The 17,912-nt window shown below is 31.9% G+C and overlaps 1 protein-coding gene across 2 annotated transcripts; it reads right to left on the bottom strand.

The window, feature by feature from the left end:
• Positions 1-8,381: 8,381 nt before the first annotated feature.
• Positions 8,382-15,348, bottom strand: LOC126727645 (uncharacterized). Of its 2 annotated transcripts, XM_050433520.1 has the most exons (11): positions 15,221-15,348; positions 14,925-15,098; positions 13,769-14,305; positions 12,317-13,678; positions 11,905-12,229; positions 11,502-11,760; positions 11,181-11,397; positions 10,714-11,078; positions 9,976-10,110; positions 9,329-9,377; positions 8,382-8,704 (listed from the first exon to the last, which is right to left on the bottom strand). In XM_050433520.1, exons 2-11 carry the CDS (start codon positions 15,036-15,038, stop codon positions 8,561-8,563), a joined length of 3,507 nt encoding a protein of 1,168 aa, XP_050289477.1. In that variant the 5' UTR covers positions 15,039-15,098; positions 15,221-15,348; the 3' UTR covers positions 8,382-8,560. The 2 variants fall into 2 exon arrangements, with proteins under 2 accessions (XP_050289477.1, XP_050289476.1); XM_050433519.1 differs by lacking the exon at positions 15,221-15,348 and having other exon boundaries at positions 14,925-15,212.
• Positions 15,349-17,912: the final 2,564 nt, after the last annotated feature.

The following is a 17,912-nucleotide window of genomic DNA, read 5'->3' as shown; positions in this document are numbered from 1 at the left end:
CTATAAGAGTTGATTCGCATACATATATATAGTATAGATGGTTATAAGTTAGTATAATAGTTCTCACACTATAAAATAAAAGATAACTTTTATTATTGTATTGTGTTTTCATACATATCTTACTATATATAATATCCTACTGCAAAATATATTATGTTACACTACAAAAAACTCTAATTTAAAACATTATTTCAAATAACACATATTGACTTTTAAAAAATATACAATCTAATATATTAATTCCATAATAATAATTGAACATATGGAGGATGTGGTTGAATTTAAATGTTGAATAAAATAATATGAGAAGAAAAAAAGTAAAAATAAAAAATATAACAATAAATACCAAATTAATTATCTATAAATAAACACCAAATTATCCAAATCATGCTATGTAATTTAATAATATTACATTTTTATATACTATCTTTAATTCTTTACAATGCAATATGATAAAATTTAAGAATCGAAGTGAACCCAAAAAAAAAAAAAAAAAAAAGGGAGAAATAAAATTTTTTGTGAAGAAATATTATGCATATAAGGGAAGAGAGAAGAGAGAATGTCAAATTTATAGTAAAAGGATAATAATAAGAAGAAACAAAATAAAGGAAGATAAAGAGAAAGATGAAAAGTGATATTAAGATAGAAGGTAGTGGGGAGATGAAAAGGTAAAGGGAATGAGAAAGGTTAGAGAAATTGTAAATGTTAAAATATTATATGTTTGATTTTTTTAAATAAAAAAGAGAAAATATAAATAATTTAATTATAGGGAGGATATGGCTGAGTTTAAATATTTAATAAAATAAGATGATAAGAAAAAAAAAAGGTAAAAAAAAAGAAAGATATAACAATAAACACCAAATTACCCAAATCATGTTATGTAATAGTACAATATATATTATCTTTAATTTTTTATAACGCAATAGGATAGCATCTAACAATAAAAAAAAAATATAAAAAAAACAAAAAAAAAACTTAAAACACAAAACTAAATCACATCAACCCAAAGTAGAGTTATGCGAACACAAAAAATTATCAACTTAAAGCAGAGATGTAGGAAAAATAAAAAAATATTCAAAAAAAAAAGTATATATATATATATATATAGAGAGAGAGAGAGAGAGAGAGAGAGAGAGAGAGAGAGAAACATTTTTGTGAGGGAAAACTATGCAAAGATTGGAAGAAAGAATGACAAATTTATAGTAAGATGGTGTGAATATGAAGAGACAAAATAAAGGTGTAGACACTTGATTTTGCACCCATGATTTAATTAAGGAGAATGACTCGAATGACCATCCATGTACCCCCAAAATCATTATTGTGCCACATGCGTCAAATTGTTCTTGCATTACATACATCAATTTGTTCTTGCATTACATGCATCATGTCATTTATTACACATCATGGAAATGATCTTGAGATTCTAACGGTCGCAACGATATGTCCAATTTCTAAGTTGAACCATTAGATTGAAAAATATCGCATGATCAAGTTTGCACGGTCAGCATGCATGGTGTTTAGGAAGAGTCTACTACACATGATTAATTTAAATTAATTCTGATTGGTTAAACAATTAAAATTAATTAAATAATTTTGTGATTGGTTGATAATTAGTGTTTAAGATAGGAATGCATGCATAGGAATAAAAAGGGTGATTGGATAACAATAAAATTTTGGATAATCTGAACTTTATTAAGATCTAAGGGATTTATCCACAAGATAATTGTTCTTAAAAAGCCTGAATTATCTAGAAAAGAGATAAAGAATCATAGATGGAGGATGAAAACACGTCTAGATACAAGAATCAATCAAAAACCCCTAGAAAAAGAGTTCAAATGGCACCCAAACACGAAAGCGCGTTCGGCCTCCAAGAGCCAATTTGGCACATTTGGAATGCTGAACGGCACTCTAAAAGTGCTGAATTGCACTTGGTTGGGCTTTGGCCCAATGGCCTTCAAGTGACAATAATGCACACCCTTTTTGACCTTTTCGCAAAAGGATGCGTCCAAATTCAAACCCTAGTTGTCCATACCTATTTTTTAGAATCCTTTGACCTCTATAAATAGAGACTAAACCTCATAATTCAACGTTTTTGGCTACACTCTGAGAGGCATACATTTTAGGTTCTCAAATCACCCATATTTTCTGATCCCTTCTCTAAGTGTTGCTGCCTAAATTAGGGTTTTTAGGTTTCAAAGAGAATCAAACAAATTTCTTTGAACCCCAAAACATCCTTTCAAGAACAAAGTGTGCTCATGCAAGAGGTTGTTCTCTAACCCTTTTTTTCTTAGATTTATCTAATCGTGATGATGTATGCTCTCTTATTTTTAAACATTCATATTCTGACTTGTTGATGTAGATTGTGAAAATATGATCTTGTTGTTTTTTATTGTTTCTATAATCTGTTTCTTGGTTTTAAAGATTTGCATGCAATTAACTCTTTTTTTTTTTCTTCAAAACAAAACATATCTACATCTTTCTTGGATGTAGATCTGAATTTTCTTCAAAACAAAACGGATCTACATCTTTCTTAGATGTAGATCTGAGCTTTTCTTAAAATGAAAATGGATTTTGTATCTTCTTTAGATACAGATCTGACTTTTAAAGATTTTTGAAATAAAGAAGGAGATCATATATTGTTGTTTGTTTTGTTTGACTCATGAAGCATGAAATTATTTTGTGAATGAGATCCTCTTCACATAAAAAATCTTTTTAAAAAAATATATATAAAAACGGATCTGAATTTTTTAAAACCAATCAAAATACTTTGTTTTTATTAAGCAAAAACAGATCTGAATTTTCTCTTCAAAAATCTTTTCCACAAACAAAAATAGATCTGATTTTTTTTTTAATGCCAAAATCAATTTTTTCTAAACATAAAAATAGATTTGAATTTTTTAAATGAAAAAGAGGATACATTCATAAATGGTTTTATGTAATTAGTTTATTTCACATGTTCAACATATCTTACATAACATGCATAAAATAGTACATTAGTCACAAGAGTCTAGAAGACCAAACGTTGTCTGGGTGGAATGGGTGCCTAACACCTTCCCATTCCGTAACTTAGCCTCCAAATTTGGATTTTTGGTTAAGTAGACTTAGCCTTATCTTTGTTTTATTTTGGGTAGAAAGTAACTAGGACAAAAAAACCTTGTAATTACTTGGTAGATTGTAACTAGGACCCAAAGCCATGTAAAGTTCAAATTTTTGAACTTGTATTTTTATTTATTCAATCAATGAATGGAACATTCAGCCATGAAAATTTGTATTTAGTTTTTCTTATTTTTTTATACATAAAAAATAAATAGCGACTCCATATCACTTACCTAAAAAGAGAGGTTCCCTAAAAGGTACCCGAATTTCTTTTTTTTTTAGGGACACGTCTCTCACAAAAGGAAGATGAAAAGAAAAATGAATAGTGATATTAAGGTTGAGAGTAGTGAAGAATAAAAAGGTAAAAGAATGAGAAAGGTTGGAGAAAATATAATTATTAAAAATAAATAAATATTAAAAAACAATTATAGGAAAATTGGAAAGAAAAAAGATAATGACACAGATGCTGATGTGGCTCAATTGGAGCGTAGCAACAATAAATGCTATGCTTCAGCTTTTAGATGTATATAGATATAGATTTCCACATACCCACGCACATCATAGCCTAGGTACACACAAATCTAATATAATGCATATATATACACGTGTGTGTAATTAATTTAGCTAATAAAATGTTACTCATGAAAACAAGTGGAATTTTAATGTTGGAAAACACAAAAAAATAAAAACAAAAATATCCATTATATTTTGTTTATTAGGAGTTGTACATATATGAATATATAAGACATATTCTCATGTTTCTTAGTCGAAACTTCAATTATAATTTTCACGAAATGATATTTAATAATTAGATAAGCACTAAGTACATCTTAGGTGGTCAGTCCCTAAACACTATAGATTGCAAATTTTATTGTATTTATTAAAAAAAGTTGTATGAACATCCCAATTATTTAACCTTTTCTAACAAAACAAAAAAAAACAAAAAAAAAAACAAAAAAAACTACACAAAAGAGAGAAACTTACAATGTTGAACATAAGAGACTAAGACAGAGTCTTACGAGGTCTCTTTCTTTGTATGGATGATAGTATGGGGGAGAGGTCTTCTCAATTGTGATATTTTAATTAGGCTAAAACTCATTATACGTGTAACAAACAGTGCCCCTCTAATTAAGAGAGAAAACAAACTTGTAGGATGTTGTTGTATGTGCCCCAATAGTGGGGAGACAGTAGAGCATCTTTTATTACATTGTAGTGTTGCATTTGAGTTGTGGAGCTTTGTTTTTCATTCATTCAATGGGTGTTAACAAAAATACAGCACCAACCTTTTATTTGGTTGGAGGAATCTAGTAGGCATGTATTCTTCATATATTTGAAATTTGGTCTTGTTATATTTGATGTAGACATTAAGGCAAGAACTAATTATCGTACTTATAAAGAAATGGAAATTTTAGGAACACATGCAATTGATAATATTGTTTACTAGATCATTACTTAATTGGTTTTTTAGAATCATTTTCCTTCTATCACTACAAAAAAAAAAAAAAAAAAAAAAAAAAGGTTTATAGCTGCGTTTTTAAAACATAGTTGTAGCTCTGAAAAATGCTAGTATAACTCCATTTGAGCTATAGTTGTGTTTTGTAGCGTTGGCATTGCACTGTGGTAATAGATCTGATTGGTCTATACCAGCGTTTATAAAAACGCGGCTATAGATTTTTTTTTACTGCGTTTCTACCTGCTGCCATAGACATATCATTTTGTAACTCTTTAGACTCATTTATGTTTAGTCTTATTCAATAAAATACTTAATTACTTAAAAAATGATTTAGGACTTTTTGAATCATAGATTAGGTTTTCGTATATGATCAATCAAGGTGGGCTAAAAGGATTTAGATTTTAGGATTTGTCGATTGCATAATGCATATGGAAGAAATGGGGTATTAGTAGTACTAGTAATGCATGATATTAGAGAATATAATCTTTACGAAGGAACTTAATGTAACATGTTACTTTAAATTTAAATTATTACATAAGTTTAAAATTATTGAATTTTTTTTCTTTTCAAAATGTAAATATAACGCATATATTATTGAAAATTGAATTTTAAGGTAATCTTTTGAATATTTATCATTTTTATTGTTTTTTTAAGGATCACATCTCTGTAAACTCTGATGCTTGTTTTGTTGGTATTTTTTATTTAAAAACTAAAGAGTATGGCCCTAATAGACTAAAATTTCATACTTTTCAACCAAAAATTAAGAAGAAAAAAAAATTTTGAGCTCAAAACTAAAAATGCAACCTACAAAAAGAATCAATGTATGACCCAATTAGTCCAAAATTGACTGAAATTGACCAAAGCAGACTAAATGGACAGAAGATGACTAAATTGACTGACATAGACCGAAGTTGACTAAATGGACCAAACTGAACCGAAAATCTATGCTAATGTGGCTAAATAGAAGTATAACAACAATAAATACTACGCATCAGTTTTTATATATTATATAAATATAGATTATATAGATTTGTAAGAGTTATATACTAACTATAGTATTACTAAAAAATAATTATGAATTTGTTCAAATAGGCCTACTCTAGAAAATAAATCTAGAGCTCCTTTATATGAGATATTCAAACAAGCCTTTCCTCTATTGTAGTTAAAAGTTTGACCAAAGTAGACTAAATGGACTTAAGAGAACTAAATGGACTGAAGTGGACTAAATTGACCGATATAGACTGAGGTTGACTGAATAGACCAAATTGAACCGAAAATCTATGCTAATGTGGCTAAATAGAAGCATAACAACAATAAATACTATGCTTCAGTTTTTATATATTATATAGATATAGAATTTATAGATTTGTAAGAGTTATATACTAACTATAGTGTTACTAAAAAATAATTAGGAATTTGTTCAAATATGCCTAATCTAGAAAATAAATCTAGAGCTCCTTTATATGAGATGTTCAAACATGCCTTTCCTCTGTTGTATTTGTTGTAACCTCAATTTAAAATAAATAAATAAAATCCTTTTTTCCCTGGGTAATGATATATATAAGAGTACATGTGAAAAAAATCTCAAGAATACATACACCAAATTAAGATGATAGCTGAATCTTTCAGGTTCCATAATGTCTGTTTTTTATTTTAAAATTTTGACAAATTTTTTTTTTTTTTATAATGTTTTTCAGTATCAGATATCCTTTAATTGCTTTCTCTTAAATGAAATCTGATTTTCAGTGGCTTCTTTTTCTTGGTTGTCTCTTGTCATTGTGTTCTTTGCAATGAGATTTATTTCAGGTTGAATTACTTCTTGGTAAAGCATATTCAGATTGGAGTGTACAGGCCTAAGAATGCATGCAAGTTGGTTACTGACATTGTTCTTAACTATGCGTCCTTGTTCATTATTAATTATGATTCCCTCTCATTCCTGCTGGTTGATGGTATGCTTCTAGTTTAGATTTTTTGAGATGAACTGGACTTGCATATAAATTTTATTGGTATTATTCTCCTGCAGGGAATCATTTGAAAGAAAACGGTAAAGTTGGAGATGTAGAGAGGATGTTTATTCAGGTGAGTATATGAATATTTATTGGCATATGCATGAATATGGAAATGTACGTACACATATGTATGTATGCATCTATAATAGTGTCTTTGGAAAAACGTATATGTATATTTATGTATCAATATACATATGACATAAATAAACATATAATCATGTATTAATGTATGTGTCTATGTTCATATGGGCATTATTCTACCTCAATCGCACAAGTAATACCAGCAAGCTACAATAGGCACTACAGCTTTCTTTTCTTTCGTTAGTAATGTTATGGTTGTTTTTGTTATGTAATTGTGGATCCATGCTCACTATTTTCCAAGTATCTAATGGAGTAATGGTAAAAGAGTTGAGGTGATTATGGCTTATGTTGACAGGTAATGAGCATGCCTCTGCATATATATTTTCTATTCCAGTCAAAAATATTTTTTTTATTCACAACTAAAATATTTTTAAGGGACTTTGATAGAATAATTGTATCTCAAATGCAAAGCCTCACGACTTTTGACTCCTCTTTGTATTAGCGAGGTTTATTGGGTACAATTTGAAGTTTAAAACCATGGATCTCTTGGGGAAGGGGTCACCTCGTTCTGTATCTTTATATGTAATTGCAATGATTATCATGCTTGTGCAGAACCTTGGCACTTATATATTGTCTATATAGTATGTACACACATATGCACACATCAGGGATGTAAGCTAGTATCTATGGCTTATGTGCAGGCACGGTTCTTTGCACCAGAGAAAGCTAAGGCACTATACTCAAGACAGTAACTGCTGTTGTTACTGCCTGTCAAGACGGTAACTGCTTTTGTTACTGCCTGTTTTTGTGCATGGTCCAAAATTTTCATAGGTTAATTTAGTTCAGTGTCTCTAGATTGTATTTACATGTATAAGGATTGGCTGATAAGGTTAAGGCCATTACCCTGATTTCCCATATGTAATTTACAAAATTAAATATATCAATAGAATACAAAATTTATTTGTTATTATGATGAGGATCGAAAGAACTGAGATGAACATTATGTTAGGACCAGCTCTTTATTTATTTATTTTCCCGGTGCTAACCATCAGAGTTATTTCAAGCCAGTCTTCCTAAAATGATGCTTCGCATGTAGCTTGGCATCACATATTTTGATTGCATAAATGCCTCTTAAAGAATTAATGCCAGAAATTTACTTAAGTTTATGACAAATGTGCCAAAAACTAAAAAACAAGGAAATAGAGGGCTTTGCTGGATACGTGTTAGAAATATTACCAAAATAAGCCAGTAAAATATTTCCTCACTATTGTGCTCCGGTCTCAAGTCAACATTCTTAGGCCTTTTAGGAAGGGGATTGACAATGGTACTTAGGCCTAAGCCTCTGCAATTCACAGTAGTTATTTAATGTATCATGAATCATCTCTCTTGCAGCGTGGGTTCCATAGTTGTGGGATTTACACATTGTGAGAGAAATGATGTATATATTGAATGCATGACATGTGTTCTCTAACATAGAATTTTGCCTTGCCTAGTTTGTTTCTATATAAGAATTACATGATCTAGCATTTCCAACTCTTTCACTCCAAACATGGATAAATGGATTCATAAATCATCTCTCATTATTCTGTTTAGCAATGATCAGTAAGAGATAAAAAAGGGCAAGGATTCTCCACCTGTGATTTATAGTATGTAAATATAATCTCCTGCTAAATTCTCCATTTGTAATTTAAGGCTTAGGTAATTACATACATATCTTTTATCAAAGTCATCAACAAGGCCAATTTCACAATTTCTCATTTGTGATTGGATATTATAACAACCAATTGAAACTTCCTTAATAGATTCACACCATTTTTACATTATGCTTGAACATTTTGTTTTGCTTTTTCCCCCCTCTCGAAGGCACTCGTCTTGTAACAAGTGTATGTGACTACTCAACCGCTAGTAAGAGTTTTGTGCACTAGATATTACATGTATCTTTGCAAACTAAGAAATCTCTTAATAAGTAAGAGAGTGCATAAGATATTTTGTGTCCTTGTGTACAGAAACTCCTCCTACGAAACCATTCTTGCAGCTTCTCTAGAGGTCTCCACTGTCTGAAAGTCTTGGAATTGCAAAGGACATGTCAACAATGAGGGGAGTCTTAGAAAGCATGCATATTAAGCAAACAAAACCAACTCATAGATTTTAGCATACTCTAGGGTTGCATTTGGATTTGAGGATTTAAAATCAATAGATTAGAAAGGAAAAAAAAATACCAGTATAAATGATTTATTATGAATTTTAACAATATGATTAGATTTGACTTTTGAGGATTTTGATCCACTAAAAACACATGTTATAAATTTGAAATAACATCTTACACTCAATCATTTGAAATCTACATATTGATCAGATAAATCTTCTTATTAGTATTTTAGGTCTAATCATTTCAAATTTTCATATAATAGACTTTTTCATTATGTAAGTAGAAGGGGGGAAAAGAAGAAGAAAAAGAAAAAAAGGTGCTGGACTATAGTTAAAATGGATAGAACATGTATAATATGTTAGAAACGTTTTAGGTTGGTGATGAATGTATAACCTTCATTTTAGTTCAAATTTTAATGTGAACAATTGACTCAAGTCAATATCAGGTAAAAATAAAGAAAGCTTCAGAATTAAAATACTCAAATTCTATCACCAGTAAGAAGGTAAGTGTACCTGATTAGTCATCAGGCAGCTTTCTTACCCATTTATTTGTATCAACACTTCTCCCAGTTGTGTGCTTTGAATTAATTCTGAAAATCATTGATTGGAAAAACAAACAGTCTAAGTAAGGAAAAAAAAAAAGCCATGACTTATCTCATAATTTGCAAAATAGACATAGGGTTACAAATGTTACTTTAGAGGAGAAATGAGTTCAGCAGGAATCATGATTCTGGTGGGAGTTCAGATTGTGTCACAAATTAGGAACAATATATATATAATGACACAGCTGTTAAGAAAATAAATTGGAAAAACTACTCCAATTTCCCTTGTGAATAATGACCCCTAAAGTTTCTTTAAAATGACAGTCCAAGTTTGACCATGGTTCATACCAAGTCAAAGGAAAGAAAATAACATTTATCAGGACATAATTTCAAGTTTTCTGTAGGGATTTCTTCAAGCATGTGGGTCACATTATATGATTTTTGTAAAGCAGAACATGCTAGTCACCAAAAGCAAAGCAGAACATGCTGTTGATGTATTTAATTAATACCATACTGCAACAACATGGATAACTCCCATTTGACAATCTAAGTGCATATTTAAATTGAAAACTTCCCTAAGCTCTTCTTTTAGAGCTATTATAAAGTAGACAAATTGCTTAGTTGGATAATTGCTGATGTTACTCACCCATTAGTTGTAGATGATGATTCTGACTCATCCCTCAGGCTGAGTGAAGCTAGTGGTTCTGAAAGGGACAATACAGGATCAGCTTCAGGACAACTACTTGAGTCGACTGGCCATCTCATTGGAACAACTGAACAACTGTAGCAAATAAAATGGTGTTCAGTCTCCACGAAGGAAATCTTGTTTATTTATATATATATGTGTGTGTGTATATTTTAAATTGACTTCCTTTCCCCCACCCTGCAGGCTTAAGTCACATCTTCCGGAACAATTCCCTTGCCTAAATAGTGATTTATGTCAATCTAGTTGCCCATTTGGTATAGTTTAATTACATCTTTTTGAAAATAAGATTGTTTAAAGAAATTGTAGATAAAAATTATTAAAAAAAAAAAAAAAAGTGAAGGTCAAAAAACTATACTGTAAACCGGCACTAGATCCTCTCTCTCTCTCTCTAGATATGTATATATGCGTGTGTAAATACATTAAAAGTCTAATTGAGAGATTCCTTTGGCTAAGGTCACTTGATTAAATGCTTTATCATAAGGCATACTGTATCATGTTGTTTCCAACCAGAAAATCTAATTGAAAACTTAACCATAATACTAGCCGTCTTTGTTGCCCTGGTGGTTAGTCATATGTGTTGCTGTTAATCCCATTTTTAAAGGTTCAAAATGACATTTTTCACAATCAAGGACAAATTGAATAGCAGTTAACAAGAATGAATTAAGACAGGACGCATACCCACTGAGGCTTTTGTGTTTGCAGTGATTTATCTTTTCCAAACTATAATTCTCAAATAAGACATCAAGTTGATTTGCTAGTTTTGCCATTTCAGATAATGGCAAAATGTCCCAGACCTTCAGAATCTGAATGTAGTTCGAATTTTTCTTGAGAATGTCTACAGTCCAAATTAGATGCAGCAACCCTTTGACCTTGTACTGCTCTAATAATTGGGAAGAAGCTCCACGATGGACATGGAGATTTTTCTTGCTTTGAGGTTGGCGCCAACCATTTGCAAGATTTTCCAATAAAGTAAGCACTTTTGTACAAGTCTCAGCATCTTTAAGTCTTGACATAGATTTCAAAAAATCTTTGCTGAAGGAGACCTATAACAGACGATAAAATGAGTAATGTTTGAAACTGATGATGACACATCTTTACAAGTTAATGTATCATTACAAGTATTAGAAGAAAAAAAATCAGCATACCATCCATCTAGCTTTTCTGAACAGAAAAGAATCCATGTTGAGTAAAATGTGCATTTGGTTACATCCAACCAAGGCGATTGTAATAGCCTGAGCCAAACCCTTGTCCTCGTGGGCATTGTAGAAGCACCTCCGTTTCTTGGCATCAATGACTAATTCCTTCCAAATAGTGTTCCTTTTAGTTAAAGTTGCTTCATTTCCCAATATCCAAAGGCAATACCTGCAAAGTGAGACCATGCCTATTAATTGCAAAAACCACCAAAGCCTCAAAATATGTTTTCTCTGCACCATAGTAAAGTCTATACTTTATACATTATCTATTACCTGGCACGAGTTAGAGCCACATTTGTTCTTTGATGATTTTTAAGAAAACCAACTATTCCATTCTTATTACATCTGACAGTTGAGATAATTATCACATCTTCCTCACCACCCTGGAACCCATCAACAGAGCGAACACTAATGGAGAAGTCATCATTAGAATCTGCATTGTAGTTTTTCACCTTCTCTCCAATTGCAAAAACTTGAGCCTTGTATGGTGAGATGATACCAACTCTGACCTTCTTCTTTGTGCAAACTGATTCTTTAGGAGTGAAAGGAGAAATGAAAGAAAATGAGATTTATGGAACACAATTACTTATTGATGATCAAGCTAACCAAAACTAACCTTCCTAGCAAAACATTTTGCCAAAATTGAGAATAGGGTTAGTTGCTATTTTATACATACCTTTGAAAAGGCTTGAAACTATCTCAGATGCCACAGCCGCCTCAACCATATTTTGCAGGCTATGGCTGTTATCGAATTCCTCTTTTCCATGTGCTACATTTATAAAAGAGTAGGAGCCATACATCTTCCCCTGAAGGAAAAGCCTCTTGTGGCTTCTTCCTTTGACGTTGGGGCCATCCAAAATATGATTTTCATAGAACATCCTATTTGGGAATAAGCTTATGGATGGATGCATCCTATGCTGGACATTAAGAAGGTGTTTCTTGTGTCCTATCAATGCCAGCCTCTGGAACAAACTTCTTCCAAATTCAGCTTCCTCAGAAATCTAGTAATAAAAAAATTTAAGGATGTTACATTGATAATTCCAAAAAACAAGAAAAGAACCATAATCCATAATAATAAAACTTTAAACCTTGCTTTTAACCATCGCAGGCAGTTGACGTTCATCCCCAATGAGAATAGCATGGCGGAGGCCAGGAAGTTGTAAAGGAATGGTTGATTCACATTCCTTAAGCTGAGCAGCTTCATCTATAACCAGTAGTTCCAGATCAGTCATTACTTCATGCACTTTAGCAGAGCTTGATACAGTGCAGAAAATCAGACAAGAATATTGTAGGCAGAATTCTTTTATATCATACTCGTCTTCAAAATCTGGAACTGGGAATTTTTGAGGAAGAGATCTAAGTACACGAAGGCACTTATATCTCAAAATACTCAACTCCCTTATGTGACCAAGGCTGCTTCCTGCATTTTTACTGAAGACTTTCTCTAATAACCCTTTATCAGTAACACTAACAGCACAAAAGAAAGTTTCAAGTGATTTGAGAAAATGACGAGCTTTGATCATCTTTTTTACCACTTCTAATGAAATAAAAGAAGTAGGTAAGTGTGTATATAAATTTTCAATAAAAAATTTCAAACGCTTTGAAATGCAGTTGAATCTCTTCTGTATGAACTCCTCAAATGTCAAAGGGTTATCACATTCAGTGGCTACCTGTCCTTCATTTTTCATGTCTTGGGAAGAACTATCCTCCCTTTGTTTTTCCTCATGCTCTAAGCACTTTTCTTTCCACAAAGGCACCATCTCGTTCTGTCTTTTCTTGTTTTTGTTTTCATTTAAGGTTTGAATGATAACTTTCTTCAGATTTTTCTTGCTCTTCTTGTCTTTGGAGGATTGATCATCAACCTCCTTCCCTTGATTACTATCTATTCCTTTATTTTTAGATTTTCCTTCATTTTTCAAATACAAATGATATTGCTGTTTAGGTTCATTGAGCAAAGTAATCATTGATAGTAAAGTATCTTTCCAACCAGTTAATGAAAGAAGGCATTCATATAGTATAGTAACTCGGTTATCAAGGAATACATCTAGAAGGTCATGACGATCATCAATCTTCATCCGCTCCTTATTTCCAAATAAAAGTATATCTCCAAGCCCATAAGTATCATATTCAAGTGACCCTGTCACATTCTTTAGTAGCCGCTGGGTCACTTCCAAAACTGCAGTATTCGTCGGGGCACAAGTAAGAGTTCTGCATTTCATTCTAAGTAGACAGAATAGTAACGATCCAACTGTCTTGGTTTTCCCAGTTCCTGGAGGACCCCATATTAGTTTGACAGTATTCTGATGATTGCATTTCCTAGTTTCCAAACAGCTAAGAATTGCATCTTTCTGGGAGTCATTTAAATCTGAAGTGTAGATTCTGGACTTCACATCTGCATAGGTAGTACTGCAATTTGTTTCAGAAATGCAGGAAGTACAAATTTTAGCTTCCTACAAGAAGTTAAAAAAAAAAATTGCTGAGTATTATTTCCAAAAACATTAATATGCAAAACTTAAGTAAGCTATGACTAAAATTCTTACAGCAGAGTTTGGTTGCAGCACTTTTCCAATGATGTCTAAGTTTTTACTTTCCAGCTCAAGGTTCAATGCTCTCCATATACGGATATTTGTGGTCATGTTTATCAGGCAAATAGCATAAAGAGTTTCCCTCTTCTTGTTCTCTTGTTCTTCAGCCAAGATGGGCTTTGAGGCTAATATTGTAAGAATATTGTCGTCTTTCACCTTTTGAACAAAAGCAACAAGAAAGGGTCTGTTGGGTCTGTCTAAATCATTGTATTTTGGTCTTACATTTGTCAAGGCAATGATGTCTCCAACCATAGGTTCATATCCCCCATTCTTCTGCAATCCACTCACACTTTTAAGTGTAACAAGGTAAAAAAAGTCTTTGGGTGGTTTAAAATCCTTGGTTTGTTTGAATGACAATATTTCACAGCTAGGCGCTAGATGCAGTGTTGACATGCTTGATAACAAGTCAGCATGTGTTTCCTCAATAAGTGGATAAGTGAATGAATTCATGTATTCATTTGTTGAGGAAAATGTATGTGGGATCTGTCTCACCTGTTAGTGAGTCAATTCAGGGTTAGGACTGCAATTTTCATGAGAGGAAAGTTAAGTACATGTACAGGTGTGATCAACATGATCTGAACGTAATTGCAAGGCTATATCTCTTCTAGGAAATAGGAACATAAAGAAATAACATTAACCGCATATCTAAATTATAATCAAATTTTGTGCCAGGTCTAAGTATGCAGATAAATCAAATCACAATATAGGAACACTGTGCCATGGCTAAACATTTGATGTCATACACTATTTAATCATAACAAGTTCTAGGTTTTCCCAACATATAGTTGCATGAGAAGATGTAAGAAAAGAAGAGGGGGAAAAAAAGAAGAAAAAAACAAATGAACAAACACACTTAACCTAAAATGTGAAATTAATGTTACCCCAACTTGACAACATATACTTTCTATTGGTAGATAAAAAATAAATAAATAAATAAAATAACAAAATAAAAAATTTAATGATTAATACCCCGTTTGGTCAGATGTGATATCCATCTTGTTATCCTCACTTATATTTTGACATTTGGCTAACAAACAAACTTTAATGAAATCAATAGTGTACTCTATAATCTGCACGCGTTACAACTTAATTTCTTACAATGAGGACAAACCTGGTTTTTGTAAAGATCCTCATTGAGAACATCTTCGATAGACCAAGAGAATACCAAATCTATTAAGCGTCGACCTGCAGGAACTTCTCTCTTCTTCACCGCAGTCTTCTCCATTCTGTCAGTACCTTCTTCTCTTCTGTAAAGTCAGTCAATGGCCAAAATGTCACACACACCCTTCAAAAATAGAGATCATGAAGATTAGATTAGCATCAAAGGAACCAACTTGGAAGAAGTTACCCTATGGAAAGACCAACATAGAGGCAATTATGAAAGAAAGAAAAAGTGAGATTCCTAACATGCTTTTGGCTTGTAAGAGTTTCCATTACTTCCCTTGTAAAGCTCAGAAAAGCATATAGACGTACACAAACATGATTAAAAGAAAAACGTTAGAAAAGAAGAAAAAATAGAAAAAGGTGTAAAAGAAGACATTGACTTGAAGTCAAGTAACCCAAGTGGGAATGCAATGCAAAACTACCTTCCTATATTGACAACGGTATTCGATTCTCTGTCCGTACATGCAACTACCATGCAACAGTGTAATACTCCTGTACGGACGTTCCAAATTTTGTAACATACATTATCCTCATTTCCACATTCCCACACACATCATAGCCTAGGTGAGCAATGCTGGTGCCACAAGAATTATCCTAGCCTAGGTACACACAAATCCAATATAATGCATATATATATGTACATATATATACAACACACATGTGTAATTAATTTGGCTAATAAAATGTTACTCACGAAAATAAGTGGAATTTTAATGTTGGAAAATAATAAAAAAAACAAAAAAGTAAAAACAAAAATATCCATTATATTGTGTTTATTAGGAGTTGTATATATGAATATATAACTATATAAGACACATTGTAATGTTTTTTAGAAAATTTTCACTACTAATTTTCATGAAATGATAATAACTAGTTAAACACTAAGTCCATCTTAGGTTAGTGCATATAAAGGGTTGTTTGGTTGTGTTGTTTAAACAACAATTTTCGTTGTTTAAAATTTAAACAACACAACACATATTTTCACTACACTTTTTTATTTCCACAATACTTAGAGTATGTTTGAGATTCGTTTATTTTACTGAAACTGAAAATTTTTTGTCGAAAGTATTGTAAACAATGATAAAAGTTAATTGAAATAGTATAGTGAAACTCATGAATAGTTTCAAAAAGTACAGTAAAACTTATAAATAATAGCAAAAATAAACTGAATAGTAAAATAAACTGACTTTTTAAACAACATTTTTGGAACAACATTATCAAATGGGCCTAATAAGTTTTTTTATCCTCAACTAAGTGTGCATTTGAATTAAGATTAAAAATTAAAATTAGTTCATTATTCAGTTTATTTTTACTACTATTTATGTGTCCCACTGCACTTTTCAGCACTATTCATAACTTCCTTGTAAAATTTCAACTAACTTATACCATTATCTTTCTTTCAATTTCAACAAAATAAGCTAATATCTAAACACACCCGAAAAAAATCTAAGCTCCAACCCCACCGGACCGGCTGGTACCGCCGGTATTTTTAGTACCGGTAGCTTGGCCAGTACAGAATCTGCAACAATTTAGTTTCGGTATAAATACCGGCCATAACGGCGTTGTTTCGGCCGTACCGGGAAAAATACCGGATTTCGGCTGGTTAATAGATACCAGTCCGATACTGACCAGTAACCCAGAAATGGATTCATCCCTCGCGCACTCACCGTCTCTTTTTTCTCTGAAGCCAACAGCCTCTCACTAGATCTTGAGTGGTGGTGGACGGCGACACAAATAGCGAAATGAACTCAGAACCAAAACTGTGAAACTGAGTGAGACGATAAAGAACAGAAAACTCAAAAGACAAAACTAAGAGGAGAGCTAAACTCGTTTGAAATTTGAAAGAGGGGAAGAATGTGTGAGAGAGTATATCAGTAATTTTTTTATTGAAAGATGTGAAAATCAGTGAATGTGGAAAGCAAAAAGTCAAAAAAGGCAGCAATACCAACGTGTGAAAAGATGAGAAAATAAGTGATGTATTTATTATTTCTTGGTGAAACCGTTAGTCTTTTTTCGTTATTTAATTTTTTTCACTATTGTCAAAAAAGAAAATATTTTCTTAGTAAGTATTAACAACTTCCCTACCCCCAACACGTTACCATATTGTCATTTTCTACTTTATTTTTTATTTTTTTTATTTAGTATACGTTTGGTTCCCGCTTAAAAAGTTAATTTAATTTACTATTTAACTTATTTTTACTACTAGAACATTAGCAGTAGTGTAGCTAAATATCTATATAGCTATTTTAACTACACCAAAACACAAAATAGAGAGTTACAGTAGTGGAACTAAAGGTAAAATTTTTACCTTCATTATGGCTATGCACTTAGTTGAGAGCTAAGAAAAATAAATAAATAAATAAATAAAAATTATTCTCAACCGGATTAAAATAATATATGTTTGTTTATTTTTTTATATTCTTTTATTCTCACCGCGCCTCTCTTAGTGTCACTCTCAACTCACTCTCTCAAGCTCTCATCTCTGTCTCACCTTCTCTCAAAACTCTCTCAAGCTCACTCTCTCAAACTCTCACCTCTCTGTTTCACTGTCGTCGACCTAACTTGATCCTCGACGTCACTGACCCACCAGCCGACCCATTTAGTCAAACTCCCAAGCCACTGATCAGCCTCAAACCCACGCCGTCGATCCACTTCAGGTTAGTTGTCTCTGTCTTCTTCATCTACATGCTTGGGATTTTTGATTTGGGTATGTGTGTGTATCTATAAATATAGAATAAATAAATTTTAGATGCAATAATTTTTTTGCTGCACTTGCTCAAAGAAAAGTTCTGTCATTTGATCTCAGAGCATCCATGAATGGACAAAATGGACAGAAACTTGCTTACTACCTTATTTTTATTTTTATTTTGTTTCATGCCTTATTTCAATGAGTGAGTTACTCAGTTTTGATTCATATAATATTTGTTGTGAGTTG

The sequence above is a fragment of the Quercus robur genome, chromosome 5 (assembly GCF_932294415.1).
Source record: "Quercus robur chromosome 5, dhQueRobu3.1, whole genome shotgun sequence".
In the NCBI taxonomy this organism is placed as follows: domain Eukaryota; kingdom Viridiplantae; phylum Streptophyta; class Magnoliopsida; order Fagales; family Fagaceae; genus Quercus; species Quercus robur.
This window is presented reverse-complemented; position numbering and strand designations above follow the sequence as displayed.

Excerpts from the sequence above, each read along its gene's own strand:
- LOC126727645 (XM_050433520.1), bottom strand. The coding sequence starts at position 15,038 with ATGGAGAAGACTGCGGTGAAGAAGAGAGAAGTTCCTGCAGGTCGACGC. Across the intron at positions 11,079-11,180 it reads TCAGAAAAGCTAGATGGATG|GTCTCCTTCAGCAAAGATTT; the intron begins GTATGCTGATTT and ends CGTCTGTTATAG. Across the intron at positions 8,705-9,328 it reads GTGTTGATACAAATAAATGG|ACTTTCAGACAGTGGAGACC; the intron begins GTAAGAAAGCTG and ends TGCAATTCCAAG.